The sequence below is a fragment of the Oculina patagonica genome, chromosome 5, assembly GCF_052425735.1.
Source record: "Oculina patagonica isolate OP01 chromosome 5, crgOcupat, whole genome shotgun sequence".
NCBI classification, from domain to species: domain Eukaryota; kingdom Metazoa; phylum Cnidaria; class Anthozoa; order Scleractinia; family Oculinidae; genus Oculina; species Oculina patagonica.
The window spans coordinates 23,726,885-23,748,172 of record NC_135762.1 but is presented as its reverse complement, the minus strand read 5'-3'; the positions used below and the strand labels follow the sequence as shown (position 1 = coordinate 23,748,172).

The 21,288-nt window shown below is 36.7% G+C and overlaps 1 protein-coding gene across 2 annotated transcripts in view; it reads left to right on the top strand.

Annotated features, from left to right (window-relative positions):
* Nucleotides 1-16,129: 16,129 nt before the first annotated feature.
* LOC144653412 (inositol 1,4,5-trisphosphate receptor-like) overlaps nt 16,130-21,288 on the top strand; it is a 54,729-nt gene continuing 49,570 nt past the window's right edge. For both annotated transcript variants that reach the window (XM_078513401.1, XM_078513400.1), the window contains exons 1-3: nt 16,130-16,432; nt 16,526-16,596; nt 16,731-16,843. In XM_078513401.1, the coding sequence (XP_078369527.1) occupies nt 16,344-16,432; nt 16,526-16,596; nt 16,731-16,843 (273 nt within the window). In that variant the 5' untranslated portion in view covers nt 16,130-16,343. The remainder of the gene's footprint in view (nt 16,433-16,525; nt 16,597-16,730; nt 16,844-21,288) is intronic.

Genomic DNA, 21,288 nt, shown 5'->3' with positions numbered 1-21,288 from the left:
GCACGTGCTCACCACCGAAAAAAATACCTTAATTCGCTGGCCTCTGCAAGGTATCTGTTTGCTTATTATATTTTTTTATTCTTCTAGATCTTGTCTGGCAAACTGTATCATTTACATAATGTTTCAGCGACCACTATCCAATCAAAATATGTAGTTGCCTGAGCAGTTCTAATCTCAGCTTGCAGAGTACATATGATGAAATTGGTTACTGCTAAATTCCCAGGCGTGTTTGGGAAATCACGTTACCGCGAAAAACTTCAAAACAAACTACTAGGTTTACTAAGATACTTTACCTTTCTGGAAATGAAAAGGTCTGACAGCATCCTAAGAAACAGTTTTTTGTCGCGAGATTTGGCAAGGTTTTTGTGCCTGTTATCAAGATGGTGAAAAAGGGAATCTTTTGAGCACGTGTTCACCAAGTGTAAAACTGTTGTAAAATATATCACTGTCGAATCACTGACGGCTACTTCTCTCCACAATGCGAGGTAATGATCGCTTTTTTACAGGAAAAAAATGCCGAGTCAATACCACTCAAAATATTGAGTAAATCATTTCATCCACAATGACTCTTAATAGCGAGTAATTTAAAGCAATTTTGCTGAGTAAAGGGTACTCAACATAGTGAGTAGAAAGAACTCATGTGAGTAAATTGTACTCAGCCCATGAGTAAACTGTACTCAACCCACGAGTAAACTGTACTCAAATAAGGAGTTAAAATCACTCAAGAGAATTGCATCCACAGTAACTCTTTATTTTGAGTTTACACGTAGTTTACTCAGTTTGTGAGTAAATGGTACTCTTGAAAAAGAGTTAAAATACAAATGTTATGAGTAAATGGTACTCTTACAGAATAAAAGATAGTTTACCTTTACAAATCAGTAACTAACACTCTTAACAAGGAGAAACGTTTTGCAGTTGTTACCAAGGCATGTTCTAGTGATATTTGAACAACGAAACAGACTTGTACCCACAATAAAACTTATTTGTGTGCAGAAAAAAGGGGCAATTGCAAACTGAGAAGAACTTATTACAATAGCAATTAATCAATAAAAATGATCTACAAAAAATATTAAAATGTATATATAGCCTGTGTAATAGCTAGAAAAAGTACAAATTGAGTCTTACAATGATCATTGAAATTTCAACAAAAGCTTAATACATATCAAGACAATAAACATTGCATGACACTTAGAGCTCAGGTTTGATTCAAGCTTAATTGAATCAAACCACAGTGTTAAGAAAACTATGTAAACCACCCATCTTGCATTTATTGCAACCGAAGTTATGCTGTGATTATAACTTTAAATGTTTTTTTTTTTTCATATATTTTTTCTATTTAGTGCTGATAAAGGATGTGGTAGAAATTAATTGGAAAGTAAATTAAAATAAATAAACCCCTTTCTGACTTGCTGGTACATTGGAGGATAATGCCCTTGGCTGAAAGATTGTCCTCAAAGTTTCACAGTTGCTTGACGCTTCTCAGCCAACTGTTGATCCATTTTTGAGACAATCGTTCAGCCTCAGGTATTATCTTCCAAAATACCAGCTGCCTGAAGGGATCGATTTACTAACTGAAATGGGGTACAATAATAATTACTAAAACTGAAGTTAATAAAAAGTACCCTCTGTAAATAGCATACCAAGCTATACAGATGACTGATTCATATAAAATACTAACATGCTATTAAAGAAAATCCATGCATAAAGTGAATTCTCAAGTGACCCTGTACCATTGATATATATATTTTTCTTTTTAAAACTTTAACAAGGAAATTGAAACATGACAAAGCCCACAATTTGCTACGTGGCAACATGCAGACTGTAAATTAGGAATAATTTTCTAATTACAGAATAAAACTTACATGTGCAGTCAAACTTGATAATCTTTAGCTAGAAACTTTGCCAAGTGGTGGGCTGAGCCATTTACTAGGTTCATATCTGACATGTGTCTTGCATACTGATAGAATCACAAGTGTGATTCTTGCTAAATGTATGACTGAATATAATTTCTTGCCCCGGCAGGGTTCCGGCCCACAGTCGGGAACCCGAGGGGGCACCTTAGAAGTCCCCGCGTAGATAGGCAATTAAAAATGTGTGCATTCAGAGAACGATACCGGAAAAAATCTCGATTTTGGTCAAGCCGGGTAGCAAAGGATTTTCGAATAAAATCAAATACACCTTACGATGATATAATAATATCATATGATATACATGTCTCCCATCTCACTTGAGTAACAGAGAAGTTCTAAGTTTCTCAAATATTTTAATTTCTCAACCAATTAACAAAGACGTAAGTCATCTACACGGAGTAGGTGTATCTCTGGTATTTTAAAAAGGGCAATGGAAAACAAGCAGGAGTTTCTTTCAAACAGTGTTTAAAATATTAGTAAATAATAAAGATGGTAAATTTTAAGCTCAGTAATAAATAATGAAGATGAAGTATTCAACATGACACGAGCATGGGACAAAGAAAAATTCTGAGTCCCCGACGGGAATCGAACCCATGGCCTCCCAGATACCGGTTGGGCGCTCTAACCAACTGAGCTACGAGAGACTCGCTGTGAGCTGGGCCATTTTACTAGGTTGATATTAAGTGACACGCGTCCTGCATACTGCTAGGATCAGCAATGTCGAATTCATCAAGTTTTGTAGTAAATAATAAAGATGGTAAATTTTAAGCTCAGTAATAAATAATGAAGATAAAGTATTCAACATGACACGAGCATGCCAGGGACAAAGTGTTTAAAATTTTTCGACCAATTGAAAACAACATGACTCTGAACTAATTCAACGGAGCAGGAAATTCTTGTGCATTTTGAAAGAGCCTTTAAGATTAATTTATTTGACAGATTTTAGAAAAACATGATGTGTCCAACTTTAGAACACAATAGACGCGAGTATCCTAGGTACACAGCAGAGCAAAACTTTCTCCGGTATTTTAAAAAGGCAGTTAATGTTTTTAATGTATCACCAATTAAATTGAACTCAGTACACAACTTGCATTTAAAATGGTGTTTTAAATTTTTCGTCCAATTAAAAAATGACTTGACTCTGAGCAGCAGTTTCTGTGGCACTTTTATATTGCAGAAAGAAACGTTTTTTTTTTTTTAATTTTTTGACCAAATTAAAAACGATGTGACTCTGAACTAAGCACACAGAGCAGAAGTTTTTCGTGCATTTTAAGGTCTTTTAAGAGGGACGTTAGTTTCCTAAGGAAACTCTGTAAAAGCATGCCCTGCATGCTGTGGACGCAGGGAAAACTACATCTTGTAACTACATCAGTTCGCCGTTGACAAAAAACCGATAGATTGGCCGTAGTACTCTTATTTAATTCTTTCCTTCTCTCTCGCTATTGCAATAAAGGTCTTGTGGTTCCTCGTCATTTTATTTCTTCCATGTCGCTATTTAAACCCCATGTCGCTTGTCAGAATTTACCCTAACAGGGCCTCATAGCTCAGTGGTTAAAGTGCACCAGTGGGTATCTGGGAACCTATGGGTTTGATTTTTGTCAAGGGAAGTCAGATTTTTTTCCCAAGTTCACAACATAATGAACATAGTTTTCATCTTTATCGTTTATCACTGAGCTTAAAATTTACCATCTTACCGGTAACTATTTATGACACAATTCAAATTTGCATTGCAAGTAACGGCCTGCATTTTTAATTTAAGCGATTCTCAAATTGGCGATTCAATGTAGGCCTGTTGCTAATTTCTTGCAGTCTGTTGGCAAACAGTCAACAAACTATGGAACAATTGTTTGGCTCAGCCTCTATTAAAACAGAGATGGTAATAATTATAATTTTTAACAGCAAAATAAAAACTAGAATTTAGCAACAAGCTTAAACAAACTTGAATTGAAAGATGCAAGCTGCTTTGATCAGACTGTCAATCAGTAGTATTGATACATTGCTACGCAACATTGCAAAGTTCCCAACAAAAGAACATCCAGTTTGAACGTAATATCAAGGTTACGTGTAAGTCATAACTTTTACATATGAACTGTGACACTTCTTATAGGTGAGTACAGTAAATTATATTTGGAAAGTATTATTATTGAAGATGCAATCTTGCATTTTTGAAAAAAAGTGAGGGCTCAGAACTAGAGTGGGTTATCCCACTCTTGTTGTAAGCCCCTCAAATTTAAATAAAAGTTATACATGCAAACATAAAAAGCAGTCATGAGGCCAAGTGTATACGTAGCTTCTACAAGATTTTCTGCAGTTACACGTACAGTTGTATGTGTACATTCACCCCTCCTTTTATGAAGCAATCTTCTCTGCTCTGCTCTGGAACTATCCTGTTATAAAGAAAGAAATTACGTGATAAGTTATGTGAACTGATAACCCATGTTCCTTTTACATGTATACGGTGGTATAAAAAATCTCTATAAAATGAAGTCCTGGGAACACTTAAATAAAGTTTATGTATGTATGTGTATGTATGTGCCTCAGTTATTATAACCCCAATAAAATGAAGCCTTGTTATGGCAAACATATTTTGCTAGTCCCTTGGCCCTTCATTAAATCAACCTTCAGCTTCCCCATCCATCAACATTTGCCTCACAAAGATTAGGAATCTCCTTGAAGATTTTTCCATCAGTTTCACATTCTCTTTGTTGCTCAAGGGTCGATCTTGTTGGCATTTTTCCAAAGGTGTTTAAAGAAAACGACAATTTTTTTAGTTTACATGAAATGTTTCGACAGAAACCTCTGTCGTCTTCAGATGAATGACTTACAAATAGTAACATCATACAGTGCAAAATGATTAAAAGGATAATTTTAGGCTAGATTGCAGAATACCCTGCCACTTTTTGCATCTCATTGAATATCAACAGTGCCTATTGTTCAACTACTGATTAAGGCAAGGTATTTCTTTTTGAATATAGTTAGCCTTCTTTATCTTGAGTTGAAAGCTGGTAGAGGCGTGATCTAAATATGACAGCAAATTTTGGACAACTGGGCCGTCAAAAGCGCTTCTTATCGGTTAGTAGGAATTATTTGTATTCGATTCTCTGTATGTTTCAACGATGTAATCTGTTACGCGACTTTTTTCCATCAGTTCTGGTTGAAAATTTCGATCAGTTTTCATTACCGGTGTTATTCGATCAGTTGTTCGTCTTTTTTCGATCCGTTGTGGTTACATGTTATTCGATCAGTTGTGTGACTTTATTTGATCAGTTGTGGTTACATGTTATTCGATCAGTTGTGCGGCGTCTTTTTTCGATCCGTTGTGGTTACATGTTATTCGATCAGTTGTGTGACTTTATTCGATCAGTCGTGGTTACATGTTATTCGATCAGTTGTGCGGCGTCAGTTGTGGTTACATGTTTTTGAGTTATTTTTTCAAAAATAGCTCTTTAGTCGTCGTGTCCTTGTAATCAGTCGGTGGGTCAGTGAAGTATGTGTGTTTGTCACACCAATCAGATTTCAGGTACTATCAGAACCAATAAAATTGCATTTTATAAAGGGGAAGCAATCTGACGTAGTCAGCAATTTCGTTCTAAGTTTTTAGATTAGAAGGAGGCGGAATCGGTGAGTTGTGATTTAACCCTGGATTAAAAACGTTTTTCGTAACGCCCGCCTGCTTACAACGCACATGCCGTGAGCAAAAGGCCCAACACTAACTTGTTATTCGTCTTATTCGAGCGTACGTTTGGAGAGGCTAGCTTTCCATTTGCACAAAGCAGATTTGAAGAATAATGTGGTCATTACTTTTGCCGTCCGCTTTGTGAAGTTCGTTGGGAAATTGGAAAGTTTGTTATGAAGTTGCCAAATAGGTTGCGAGTTTTTGAATCAAATTGTGAGCTTCGATACAAAGTTCCCAACTTCGGCCCGAAATTAATAAAACCTTCTATAATTATGTTATCAAAAAGGGCTTTGCTACGCTAAACTGTTGGAAACAAATGTCATAAAAATAAAAAAACTTTTATGTTCAGCGAGCCGTAAACACGTTGTTTCGAACAAATTAGTCTGTCGCGTCGCGTCGGCTTCGATTAAAATCAATAAACCATCCAGTTTCATCCGGTTTACAAACGCAGAAGACTTGAAATTGAAGACAGTGAAGATTATGCCTCACAGAAATCGTTAAATATGTGTTTTCATACAAAAAAGTTAAAATTTGACCAAATTTCTACCTGCATAAGATTTATTTATCGCCAAATCACTTGCGTGATCGCTGATGCGAAACGTTGTCTTGCACTTCAAGCTACTTCAACTTTCCTTGACAAGCTCTAACATCTTCGAGTTCAGAAATCGCCATGACTTTCGAGCAACATGTCTTGTTTCTCCTCAACAACCAAAACTTCGAAAGTTCAGTCGGGCCAAAGTTGGGAACTTTTCGAAGTTCGCAATTTGATTCGCAAACTCGCACCGTAATTGGCAACTTCATAACAAAGTTTCCAATTTCCCAACAAACTTCGCAAAGCGGGCGGCCAAAGTAAACTGAAATCAACTGTAAAACATCTCGTTCAAACATTTAATGAACCGGTACAAGTATTAACTTTGCTGTTAAAAGCAACTACGATCGAGAGCAAAAACAGAATACGAGCGTGCCATTCCGTGACAATTCGATAACTCAATTAGTTCTTGTTTGTTGAATAGAATTTAGGTTGTGAATGAACGAAAATCTTTGTCGAACAGTTCTGACAGAAAACAAATACTCCAGGTGTACTGTGCTTTAAAGAACTTTCCCGAAGAAAGTGGTTTTTGATTTGATGCGTTTATTACTTCGTTTATTATAGTACTTTTCGTTCAATGTCTATATGGAATCGTGGCTTTTTCGAGAAAAACAAGGGTATCGTGTTACGTTCGTTTTTAAAAAACAGAGGTCTCATGTTACAAAAGTGAAAAAAACAACAATATCATGTTTCAGTGTTTGGCAAAAAGCCAAAAGTATTCCGTAACAAACAAAAGTAACACGTAACGGTTGCAACAAAGCTAGCAACAAAATAACCGCTTAAACAGAATAAGAACGTGCCATTTTGTGACATTTTGATAATTGAATTAGTTTTTGTTTTTCAATTAAATGATGAAAATTTACATATTGAATAAAACAGTTCTGATGTATCAAAATGCACGTAAAAGTTATTTTGTTTGCAAGCAAATTTTGTGCAAAAAGTGACTTCGTGGGCCGCCATACACAAACAGCTCAACCCATGGCATAAACCATCCCAACAGGACAATCACCCAGTTTCACCCCAAGCCACCCCATAAATTGAAAAAATAACTCCTGCACGCTTAGCGTGCCTATGTTTCGATCAGTATGTGTGACTTTATTCGATCAGTTGTTACATGTTATTCGATCAGTTGTGTGACTTTATTCGATCAGTTGTGGTTGCATGTTTTTCGATCTGTTGTGGTTGCATTTATTCGATCAGTTGTGGTTACACGTTATGAAATCAGGACAATCAGTTTTAATTGTAATGTGACTATTTCCAGTTGTGTGCTTCATTCAATCAGTTGTACATGTGACTATTTCGACCAGTTGTGCTTGACAATCGATCAGTTGTGTGTTTCATTCAATCAGTTGTACATGTGACTATTTTGATCAGTTGTGCTTGATATTCGATCAGTTGTGTGTTTCATTCAATCAGTTGTAGTGTGACTATTTCGATCAGTTGTGCTTGCATTGATATTCGATCAGTTGTGTGTTTCAGTCAATCAGTTGTACATGTGACTATTTCGATCAGTTGTTCTTGACATTCGATCAGTTGTGTGTTTCAGTCAATCAGTTGTAATGTGACTATTTCGATCAGTTGTGCTTGCATTGATATTCGATCAGTTGTGTGTTTCATTCAATCAGTTGTAATGTGACTATTTTGATCAGTTGCAGTGCTTGATATTCGATCAGTTGTGTGTTTCATTCAATCAGTTGTACATGTGACTATTTCGATCAGTTGTTCTTGATATTCGATCAGTTGTGTGTTTCATTCAATCAGTTGTACATGTGACTATTTCGATCAGTTGTACTTGACAATCGATCAGTCGTGTGTTTCATTCAATCAGCTGTACATGTGACTATTTCGATCAGTTGTTCTTGACATTCGATCAGTTGTGTGTTTCATTCAATCAGTTGTGATTTGACTATTTCGATCAGTTGTTCTTGACATTCGATCAGTTGTGTGTTTCATTCAATCAGTTGTACATGTGACTATTTCGATCAGTTGTGTTGTGCTTGAATGATATTCGATCAGTTGTGGTTACATGTTTTTCGATCAGTTGTGTGACTATTCGATCACTTGTGGTTACATGTTTTTCGATCAGTTGTGTTGCATTTATTCGATCAGTTGTGGTTGCATTTATTAATCGGGCGGGGCCTGGGCCCGATTCATAATCTGCACGGAATTTTTTTTTTTTTTAACTGCGCTGCGCAGTTCTTGCTCTGCACGGGGTTTATTATTAACTGCGCTGCGCAGTTCTTGCTCTGCACGGGGTTTATTATTATTATTATTATTTTTTTTTTTTCGTTTTGTCGGTGACCTGTCCCAGACCTCCACTCGGTCGAGCTTGAAGTCACGTAATGTTTAGAAGCTACAAATCAGTAACAAATGGAAAAAGTTTCTCTATTTTTGTCTTTATAAAGTATGTTTATTGTGAACTATTCCATTTTGAAGCGTTTAGTCCATGGAAAATACTAAATTTCCACGCTTTCAAAGAGAAATATAATTTAGCGGGCCAGAATCTGTGAATAAATACCATTACGTTGGTGTAAAAGAATGTGCTGACATGACAAGTTTCACTTTCGATCGGCTAGAGCTCAAGTCACGTAATGTTTTAAAGCTATGTAAGCTACCGTTCAAATCTTTGCGAATCCTTTGGTCTTTACTAAACAAATTTATTGCAAAGTATTTCTCTTAAGGGTAATCTATTTTTTTTTGGGCCTGTGTCATTGAAAGGATTTTAGAGAGAAAGAAAAATTCCCTTCACAAACATGCCCTGACTTGTACCGCTTACGTCATTCGGTATGCTAGGGAAATACCCTATGTTCTAAAAACAGCTTCAGCGTCCGCACGTGGGAATTCGGCCAGAATTTGCATATAAGAAAAATTATTAATCGCGGCTAGAACAAGTCAACCATGAAATGTACACAAAGTTTGTCAGACGCTGCATTTTTACAACCGCCTATTGTAATACGAAAACCGAAACAGGGTCAAATAAATTTTGAACTGTTGAAGAGGTTTAAAACTAGTAGTAACTTTATAGAAACTGCGAAACATTGTCATTGGGTCATTTTCAGTTTTATGCAAATGGGGAATACTGTCAAAATTCTCACGGATATTTACGTTCCTTGCGGGAAGCCAGACGTACTTATTAATTGTAAAGTTTATCCTCGGAGACCCAGGGGCAGTTGTTGTAAGCCTTCGCCCAAAAAATCCCGTCGTCCGGATAAGCGTTTTTTTTGGTTTACGGATCAGGATCGTGGGAATTAAATTTGGCCAGCATTAGCATATAGGAAAAATATTTAATTGCGGATCGAACAAGTCAACCATGAAATGTCACACAAGGTGTTTTCTTACCATTTTGCTTGTCAGTCGCAACATTGTTTGACGCAGATAAAGGGGATATAAGGGGGTGGGGTGCATTTTTTATTCTCCCCCCATGGCTACCCCTAGGGTGGTCACGTGACCAGCGCAGTTTTAAGCTCTAAGAGCTTCTTGTTATTTTTCGTTTTGTCGGTGACCTGTACCAAACCTCCACTCGGTCAAGCTCATGTCACGCGATGTTTAGAAGCTACAAATCAGTAACAAATGGAAACATTTTCTTATTTTTTGTCTTTACAAAGTCTGAATGTTTAGTGTGAAATATTCGATTTTGAAGCGTTTTATTCAAAGGAAATTCTAAATTTTCATGCGTTGAAAGAAAAATATATTTCAGCGGGCCAGAATCTGTGCATAAATACCATTTTGTTGGTGTAAAAGAATGTGCTGACATGACAAGTTTCACTTTCGATCGGCTAGACCTCGAGTCACGTAATTTTTCAAAGCTATTGTCAGCTACCTTTCAAATCTTTGTGAAGTATTTTGAAGCGTTTGAATCGAAGAAAATACCAAAATTTCACGCTTTAAATAAAATTAATACGCTTTAGCGGGCAAGAATTTACATTTATTTACATAACGTTTGTGTCCTGGAATGTGCTGGCGTTAACAAATTTTTACTTTCACAAGACACTGATCGGCAAGAATCACGCAATGCTCTGAAAGGTTTAAATCTGCTACAAACGGAAACTGAACAAATCCTCTGGTCTAAACTTAGCATGTTAAGTGTGAAATATTCGACGTTTTAGCGTTATTTATTTTTGGAGCTGTGTTATCTAAAGGATTACTGAAATCTGATGGAAAACCACTGAGACAAACATGCCGACTTGCAAGGATTACGTCATTGGTAAATTAATTCCCCGGGGAATTCCCATTCAGCAAAACACAGGTCTAGTGTTCTTCTCAAATTTGATTTAATTATTTGCTCCAATATTCCATTTTTGGAGCTGGTTATTCAATCTTTAAACGGTAATTCAATACAACACTGGATGCTGATTTAAAAGATTTTTTTGTTTCACGGATCAGGATCGTGGGAATTAAATTTGGCCACCATTAGCATATAAGAAAAATGTTTAATTTCGGATAGAACTAGTCAACCATGAAATGTCACACAAGGTGTTTTCTTACAATCTTGTTTGTCAGTCGCAACATATTTCGACGCAGGTAAAGGGGATAAGGATAGGGGGGTGCATTTTTTGTTCCCCCCACATGGCTCCCCTAAAGTGCTCACGAGACCAGCGCAGTTGTAAGCTCTAAGAGCTCTTGTTTTTTTTTGTCGGTGAATCAATCCAGACCCACGCGGCCCAGCCCGCTCTTCTGTCACGGTCACGCAAGATTTAATATTTAATAGCGATCAGGCGATCACTCGCGTTTAACATGAACACTCTGCTCTCTGAAATGTATAATTTTGTTTCATTCCATATTTTACAAGAAGAGATGGCTGAATATAATCACATAGCGAAAACAAAGACCGCTTGGACATGTCCAAGCTATTTAAAACTACCACTACGTCAGACCCATGTCACGCGATCTCTCGCTTGTAGCTATAAATAATCATTCACCTATTTTCTGTTTGAATACTTTGCGCTCTGTTTGTGTGAAATATTTATTGTTGTGTTACTCAAGCGTTTGGCTCGGAGCGAGTACAAGTCGTACAATTTACCCGGAACGTGTTAAATATTGCAAAACAACGACTTATTTTCTGGATATCCCAATTTTTGTTTTGAGTTTACGGTATTTTGAGAATCGAAACGTTATCGAAACGTAAGTTGCAAGCTCAACAAGAATGTGTCAAGGCACGGGATACACGTCATCGCGTCAGGGGAATTACCCAAAGCTTGTCGGAAGACGCTAAACGGAGAAACACAATGGGATGGTCTTAGTCTACTCTTTATTTTGGCGTGATTTGGCTTTCTTTTAAATAAACTGGTTTGGGTTTATTTTATTGAACATTCGGAACAAAATAAATATTTGCATGCGTAAGCAGGCATTTTTCCGGCTAGGCATGTGGTTTTAAAAAGCAAAAGATGACGTGGTAAAGGAAATTCATGTCACGTTCTCTCCGTGACTAACGCAAACACGACTTGTGTGTTTCTCAAGTGACTGCTTGTCTAAAGATTTTACTGTGCGGCGCCGTGCCTTTAAGCCAAAGCACTGAAAGAGGTCAGGTGGTCAAACATTACCCGCACGATTATAAACTGCTTGCAGTTCTTGTTCGATCAGTTGTGGTTGCAGAATATGACTAATATAAAAGAGAGCTGAGAATGTGTAATGTTGAGTTTAATTCGGGAGCTTATAGATTTAACGTCCAAATGAAAAATAAAATATATAAAAAAACACACACACACACAAAAAACGAAAACCAATAAAAACAAATATTGGATAAATCGTGCACAAATGTCTCTCAACGGAAAAGTTATGAGGATTAAAAGAAATTACAAAGCGGTTGTTTAAATGTTGCACTAAAGGAGTACAAGAGGTTTTTTTAGAGAGCATTGGACAAATATAGGCAGCTATGCGTAAACATGGTAAATGCCAACCGAAAACACATTCACAGATAACATGGTATTCTTTTCATTAATTAACCTCCCAGCGATGTTTTGGCGCAATTCCATTTGAACACGTGCACAAAATCACTTGGGCATCATTGCTTTTAATTTTTATTTCCAGCTGTGCTAAATGCAGAACTCGATTGTTTACACGCGGGTGTTGTTGAAAACAATAAGATAAAATTCAGAAACTACTTTTTGTAACCGCATTTTTTGAAAACAGTCTCGTTGGATTATATTACGCACTAGTAAAATTCTGTCTAATTTTTCTGTCAAACTTTACTTGTTTTACTGACTTTTTACGATGTTTTAGTTGCAATGTTTAATTACTTTCGTAATACGTTCACACTTCGCACAAAGGTGTAAGGATCTTACGGCCTGTTTACATGGAGGTGGGGGACCACGGGTAGGTGAGGTAACCCGCCCAGCCGTGGTCGAAAATTAGCTCGCGTTTACATGCAATCTTATCACCCCGGGGTCCCGGGGTGACCTTTTCACGAGGTTAACACGTAAACAGACAAAATGGCTCCGTTTATTTCTTTCTCTCGTTCCTTTCAGTGGTTTCCTAGGCTCAGTTACTTAACTTCGGAGCCAAATTCGTTTCTGTGAAAATCGAAGGCCATACAATGACATATTTTCGTGAAGTGCAAGCCAGTTCGGTCTCGAAATAAATTTCATTGAAGTCGCCTATCGCATTTCATTTTGTAATTTTTATATACAGTATTTACGTTGGATTTCTCTCATCTTGTGGTTTCGACTAACTACTTGATTAGGCAAAGTATCAGTCGAAGCATTTGTCGAAGTCATTGTTGTTTATAGTCAAAGCGCGAGACTCGCTCGGGCCTACGCTTGATGCTTCACTTTCACTTTTAATTCTTCAAGCATCTTTCGCACTGTCGTTTCACGGGCAGATAAAACTATAGGAAAAACTCGCCGGGTTTGTAGCCGTAGCTGAAGCCGTAGGTAGCCATAGGCTTGTGTAGTTTGCATTTGGCGAACTTTCAGATTAAACATGAGTCGACCCCGGGTAGGCGGGTTACCCCACCTTGAAACGTTTACATGGCAAAACACGACCCCGGCTGGGAGGGTTACCCTACCCAGCAGACCGGGCAACCCTCCTAGGCGGGTTACCCCACCTATCATGTAAACGTGATCAAGAAAAAATGAGAGTTTATATGGACAAGCGGGTTACCCCACCTAGGCGGGTTACCTCACCTACCCGGGGTCCCCCACCTCCAAGCAAGATGCCGAAATATCATGTACCCAACTCACGTTCCGTTAATGATATGGATAATTTCTAGGGGTAAACCGCTCCCACGAAACTGTATTTCGCAAGTGTATTCTCACCTAAGCCTTTCCTAAAATTTCAACAACAACCTTTACTGTAAATCTTAGCACTACTCTTAACTATTATCTTGTAAACATGTTCCTTGTAAACTTTATAATGCTCGCGCGTTCTTGTTTGGACCAAACTTGCCTGTCATGATACTAAAATTCGAGAAAATGAAGATCCTTTGGGAAGAAACTTTTTCGAAGGTTCGTGGCCAAGGTGGCGTACGACGCACACAACTGCTCAGTGTCATTCACAACCTGTCGAAAGATAACAAGCACAACTGATCGAAATAGTCACATGTACAACTCATTGAAAAACACACAACTGAGAGAATGTAAAGCACAACTGATTGAAATACAGTACAACTGATTGTCCAACCGATTAAAAAACACACAACTGATCGAATATCAAGAACAACTGATCGAAAAAGTCACATGTACAACTGATTGAATGAAACACACAACTGATCGAATGTCAAGAACAACTGATCGAAATAGTCACATTTCAACAGATTGAATGAAACACACAACTGATCGAATGTCAAGAACAACTGATCGAAATAGTCACATGTACAACTGATTGAATGAAACACACAACTGATTGATATCAAGAACAACTGAGCGAAATAGTCACATGTACAACTGATTGAATGAAACACACAACTGATCGAATGTCAAGAACAACTGATCGAAATAGTCACATGTACAACTGATTGAATGAAACACACAACTGATCGAATGTCAAGAACAACTGATCGAAATAGTCACATGTACAACTGATTGAATGAAACACACAACTGATCGAATGTCAAGAACAACTGATCGAAATAGTCACATTACAACTGATTGAATGAAACACACAACTGATCGAAATTATGTCAAGAACAACTGATCGAAATAGTCACATGTACAACTGATTGAATGAAACACACAACTGATCGAATGTCAAGAACAACCGATCGAAATAGTCACATGTACAACTGATTGAATGAAACACACAACTGATCGAATGTCAAGAACAACTGATCGAAATAGTCACATTACAACTGATTGAATGAAACACACAACTGATCGAAATAGTCACATGTACAACTGATTGAATGAAACACACAACTGATCGAATGTCAAGAACAACTGATCGAAATAGTCACATTACAACTGATTGAATGAAACACACAACTGATCGAATGTCAAGAACAACTGATCGAAATAGTCACATTACAACTGATTGAATGAAACACACAACTGATCGAATGTCAAGAACAACTGATCGAAATAGTCACATTACAACTGATTGAATGAAACACACAACTGATCGAATATCAAGAACAACTGATCGAAATAGTCACATGTACAACTGATTGAATGAAACACACAACTGATCGAATATCAAGAACAACTGATCGAAATAGTCACATGTACAACTGATTGCCGAATGAAACACACAACTGGAAATGTATAGTCACATTACGATTAAAACTGATTGTCCTGATTTCATAACGTGTAACCACAACTGATCGAATAAATGCAACCACAACTGATCATGATCGAAAAACATGAAACCACAACTGATCGAAAAAGACGCCCAACTGATCGAAAAATGCAACTACAAGTGATCGAAAAAAGACGCACAACTGATCGAAAAACATGTAACCACAAGTGATCAAATAACGTCACACAACTGATCGAAAAAAATGTAACCACAACTGATCGAATAAAGTCACACATTTGATCGAAAAACATGTAACCACAACTGATTGAATAAAGTCACACAACTGATCGAAAAACATGTAACCACAACTGATTGAAAAAAAGTCACACAACTGATCGAAAAACATGTAACCACAACTGATTGAAAAAAGTCACACAACTGATCGAAAAACATGTAACCACAACTGATTGAAAAAAGTCACACAACTGATCGAAAAACATGTAACCACAACTGATCGAAGAAAGACGCCGCACAACTGATCGAAAAACATGTAACCACAACTGATTGAAAAAAGACGCCGCACAACTGATCGAAAAACATGTAACCACAACTGATCGAATAAAGTCACACAACTGACCGAATAACACCGGTAATGAAAACTGATCGAAATTTTCAACCAGAACTGATGAAAAAAAGTCGCGTAACAGATAACATCGTTGAAACATACAGAGAAACGAATACAAATAATTCCTACTAACCGATAAGAAGCGCTTTTGACGGCCCAGTTGTCCAAAAAAATAAAATTACAGGCCACCTAACCGAAATAAAAACACTAGTTTGTAAAATAATTGGTAATCAACAGCTGAAATAATTTTGAAACAAACGGCGCGCCATACGAGTGGACTTCATTTCTTCCCGTATTTTTCTTTTTCACACTTGCAGAATCGCTAAAATCTGTTTGCAGATTTCCACGCGTTGGCATTTCTCGACAAAGTCGACATGTAAAAGCAACTCAAACCAACCAAAGCAACTCAAACCGTTCAAAAGCTAGTCAAGCTGCAAAAAAGGGTAACAGACGGACTTCTCAGACTACAAACACTCTCGATAACCTTTTCCTGTGAACTTACAAACGAAGAAATTTCACAAGTTCTCTGAACCAGGAGATGCAGCCGCTGACCAATGCTATTGCAGTCGGTGGTAGAAACAATAGTTTTTTTAACCCCCTATTCTCATTTTTACCATGGGAATTGTATGGAAATTTGATCTGTATTATACCTCGAATGAGGTAGCGAGTTTGGAGTGCAACATCTTTTATGAAACTTGCTTATATTCACTTTGTTTATTTTTACGTTGGATTCCTTTGTAGAGCAGTGCAAAAAAACAGCCATGAAAATCACGAGATGACTGTCGCTACTGCGTCCGCATTTTTTTGGAATTCCAATGTTGAAATTGTTGGCTAATTCGACGCGCGTAAATTCGAAGTTTGCGTTGCTGTAGGATGGCCCAGCAAACAAGCTTTCTGCATATCGGTGATATCGTCTCGCTCTTTGCCGAAGGAACCGTAAACGGATTCATTAGCACACTCGGGTAAAGGACCAAGACGTGTATTACATTATCAGTCTGTTTATTAGCTCTTTTGTGTTGTTCTTCCGTTTGAAAACCTTTACTGTCCTTTTCCAGGCTTATTGATGACCGCTGCGTTGTGCAGCCATCGGCTGGCGACCTGAACAACCCACCGAAGAAATTTCGCGGTAAGTAAATAACAGATCGTTTTGATCGTCCGTTAAACACGCCTTACAATGAGCAGGTTTATAATGCAATAGAACATGCGTTACCAAAACAACTGACATCTCCATGTTTTTGTCTTAATTCGGTTTAATTCCAGACTGCTTGTTCAAGATATGTCCCTCGAATCGCTACTCCGCTCAAAAACAATTTTGGAAGGCTGCGAAACCAACTACGAGCGCTACAGACGCTGTTTTACTGAAGAAACTGCATGTAAGTGTGTAATATTTTATCGTAAATTTAATGAAGTTTCTCATATTTTTCTTATGCCTCCTTTTATCTTCGCGAGGGATTAAAGATCTTCACACCTTCTAACCCGAGCGGCGTACTGGAGATTTTATGAACTTCCTGTGTGTACTAGCTCACAAAGGAATTAAGCTTAACTTTACACTTCATCAATTACATTTGCGACTGCCGATAAAACAAGAATATGATTTGAAAGAGACGTACAAAAAATTTAACGAGAAGTGCATCGAAATTAACGCTGTTACCAATAAGACATTTATTTTTTTCACCTCATTGACTAAGGTATTATTTTTCTCGCCGTCCCTGGGGTGAGAAGTTATCGCATGATGTTTTATTGCCTGCTCGGTCAGATCAAGCTTATGTTTATTTGTAGAGCAGTCTTCGCTCAAAGTGCATAGCAAGACCAGTTGTGTACACAACATGAGAGGAAGTGATGGCTAATATTTCTGTCCTCAACACCAGAATAAAGTGTTATATATTTTGGATCAATTGTTCGTATCCGTCAATTTCCTTTATAACTTCAATGGGGTTTTAAAACTTGTACAATTCGCGTGGTTCTATTTTCCGGACGAAAAAAATATGCCTTTCTCACTGACGTTAGAATGAATACATCCACTTTTACTCTCTAATATTTTTCTCGATTTGCATAATAGATTGTAGGAAAATATTCTGTCTGCCCAATAGATGGCTTTTTGTTTGCTTGACGTTAAAACTAAAATTGCGCTGAAGGGTTACACGGAAGGAATATTTGCAAGGAAATAAAGTAATATTTGTGAAGATTTCTGATCTGTGATGGCTCACAACTGTGCCAAGAAAAACTAGGGCAGCTGGTTTAGTTTTTTCTTTGTTTTGATGTGTTGTGCTCAATAATCCGGAATTAATAGAAACAGCTGGATTGCGAAAAGTAAATTTTACAAATGTAGTTCTCTTGAAGATTTTTGTTTAACAACCCTCAAGCTTTTTTTTTGATCAATCAGGCCAAAATTTTACACGATATTTATATTATTCTTAAAAGTATGCTAATTGTCCTTCATGACCCATTGACAATTGTCAGCTAATTCTGATTAGACAGGTTTTGATGTAAATGACAATGTTTTTTATCTTTCTTGGAAGCATTATATTTAACCCAATGTTTGAGGACTGTATTAAAATAACATTGAAATTAAATATAAACATGAAGAGTTTTCCTTCATTCTTTTATACCCCCCTTGCGTCCTTTCAGCCCACACTACATAGAACTTTTAACAGCAGCAAACATGTTTAATTGACTAATATTTATACAGTCTATAATGTGTAAGTCAAGGGGCACATGGATTGGCCATGAGGCTCAGGAAATTAAATGTCCAAATTCAGAATTTATTTTAGCCTGTATTTGATCTTATTAGCATACAGTGTCAGGTTTCAGGTCGTAATGTCATTTTGCTATTTTAGTACTAGAGCAGTTTTCAATTGAGTGTCGTGAAACCAAAACCAAAGTAATTACTCTGACTAATCACAAAAGACACAGACAATCCAGTGAACCAATCAAAACTCGAAGCAAATACATGTAGCTGGCACGAAGCGCGGGAAAACGTGCGCGAGCAAGTCATGATTGGTTTTGGTTTTACTCCTGATTGGCTGAGAAAGTGGCGCGAGATTTTTAAGCCAATCACTAAGCGTAGTAATGCAAAACCAAAGCAAACGCAATCTACTTTCGACACTCAACTGAAAACCGCTCTATTCCCTAACAGTTGTTGTAATAAGTTGTGGTCTAAGTTTTCTCATAGTGTGTGTAGTTGCAGTTATTCTTGTTATTCTTATATGATGGGAAAAATATCAGCAAAGTTTATTTGCTGCTGGTTTTCCTGTCACTTTGCCATCAAGCAACAGGATCTGCCAGCTGTGTAGGCAATTTTTCCTTAGGCTCTATTTCCGCTGATATCTCAAGTCTGGTCTTTGTTCGAGGAGCATAGGCTCATTTCCTTAACGGCAGCTAATAATTGAGCCTAATATCTCCTTGAAAACATTATTGTGTATTTTGTAATATGGTAACTGTTGTTCCTGGAAAATTTGGTAACTTCATGTACAAATTTACTATAGATGATACTGTAAGTCTGTAAATTCATGTAAAAACTTCATGCAAGACTCTAACCTGCTATCAGGCATTCTTTTTTTTCCTCCCACCGCAACAAAAAGATCACCTGATTGCAGATTAGCAAGGCTATGCTTTATAGCAGAAGTGAATGAACTTATGTCAAGAGTTAATCCCATCAGCAGTAGTCAAATACTAGAGTTCAGTTAGCCAAAACCATCACTTTAGCTTCTGCTTTAGCTAAAACTTTAATAATTTGTTATTGGGCTGCCTTCATGTATATACCTGGCTCGATCTGTTATGATAATGTCATAAAGTTACTTGAGGGCCAAGATTGAAAGTTACCATTTAAACCAATGATATTTTGATATTTCATATATTAAAAATATTCCTATTTATTTTGTCCATTAATGTTAAGCCTTGCTAAAGCAGGCAAAAACTTAGTGACATTATTGACCCTGACAAATAGGATACTGTCTAACAAGTAAACAATTCTATCAGTTCTTTTAATAACTTACAGAACTCTGGAAACGAAATTGTGACAATTGAGGAGAAATGTTTCTGGCAATGTCATGCCTGTTTTTAATCTGTGAACGCAGGCACATTTCCAGTTGTTGTTTCAAAAAGCAATATTAAAATAAATGGGACAGGAGTCATTTTCTCAAAAATATCCAAAATATTGTCGTCAAACCAGTTGGCAGAGTGATCGCAGGCTAATCCAAAACTGTTAGCTCACAGTAACAACTTATGACAGAGAAAATAAAATTATATTAAATAGAAATGACATCAATATATCAAGAGATTAGTTGGTTTTGTGATGATTTTTTTAAGAAATATGAAAAAAATTTGATGTGACTTTGTGGTGTGGGATAAATGCAATGTTGTTGTCTCGATTTAATCCCTTGATTACCTTATTGTTACTTATTTTCGCGGGTACTTAATTTCGCGAAAATGGAACAGGAATATTTCGCGAGACTTAATTTCGCGATTTGGCCAAAAATACGTAATTAGCATAAAAAATACAATAGAAATCGTTCAGAATTAATTTTCGCGGGTCTTTAATTTCGCGATTTTTTGAAAATCGCGAAAATTAAGTCCCGCGAAAATAAGTAACAATAAGGTACGTGTTAATTAAATTTATTTTATTAGGTGCAATATTTTAATTTAAAGCAATTAGCATGCATTAGAGTAAGGAAATTACATATTGCAGTATTTTCATACATCTTGAAATCAAGGAAGTTTTTGCAATATACTGGCCCTTGTAATGACATGTATCCTTATATGTTTTCTCTACAAACAAGCTCTGTTTGGTTAAGCTAAAATTAAAATGATTTTGATGACCAGTAATACTGAATTCATTAAAAAATATAATCAATAGCACTCTGTCGAGATATTGTTCTTGAAGGAACTGATATACCATAACTTGATATTGGACTCTTGATTTCTCAATTTCCGTAAAATGCAGACAATGCCTGAAGCTGTCTATGGACCAAGAAATTAAATTGAATAGAAACCTATAATTTAAGGGAATATTTTCAGTTTATTTATAACAGCTTCCCTTGTTAAAACTTTATGTATTTTCAATAAAATTCAGAGCCCAATTTTTTATAGCCAGATAGCTTTTGATGGTTTGATATTGACACATTTATTCAGCATTAGATAATAATTTATGTTTAGTCACGTCTGAACTATCACCCAGTAATAAATACTATGTTGCTGTTTTCATTTGCCAGATTTTAGCAAAGAGGGCTGTTTATGTCTCAGTGGCTATGTTTGGCTTCAATTTTACTCTTGGTACAATCTGTTTTTTCCTCTATTTTATGTTCCTTATCATTTATTATCATGCACCAGAACATACCAAGGGTTAAACTGAACCACAACAGCAATACTGGTTTCCTGTTTGATAGCAATTTATTTGATCAAAATATTCACATTCTATGATCAGGGTCCCATATACTTTTTACATAAAGCATGATAATTTGAGGCTATTTATTTTCCATGAATCATGATTTGGACTTTTATTTTTTTGTGTTTAGTGATTCCCAATTTTAAGATCTTTTCACGTGCACGTGATGCAATTTTTAGCTTTCAAGCATGACCCATGAACGAAGAGTTGAATTAGACGTGAATCATGAATCATCTTCCTTTTCGTGACTTGATTTCTGATTTTCTCGTTAGTACTAGTAAATGTATATCCTTATTTATTATGCTCTTTGGTTCGTTTTAAACAGATGAAACTTCTGTCAGCTAGTTTGCCGTGTGCGTGATCTTGACAGAAAAAATATATCTGGTCCTACACCTTCGCTCTGGGAGCGTAACAGTCTAAACAGGGATCGCCATG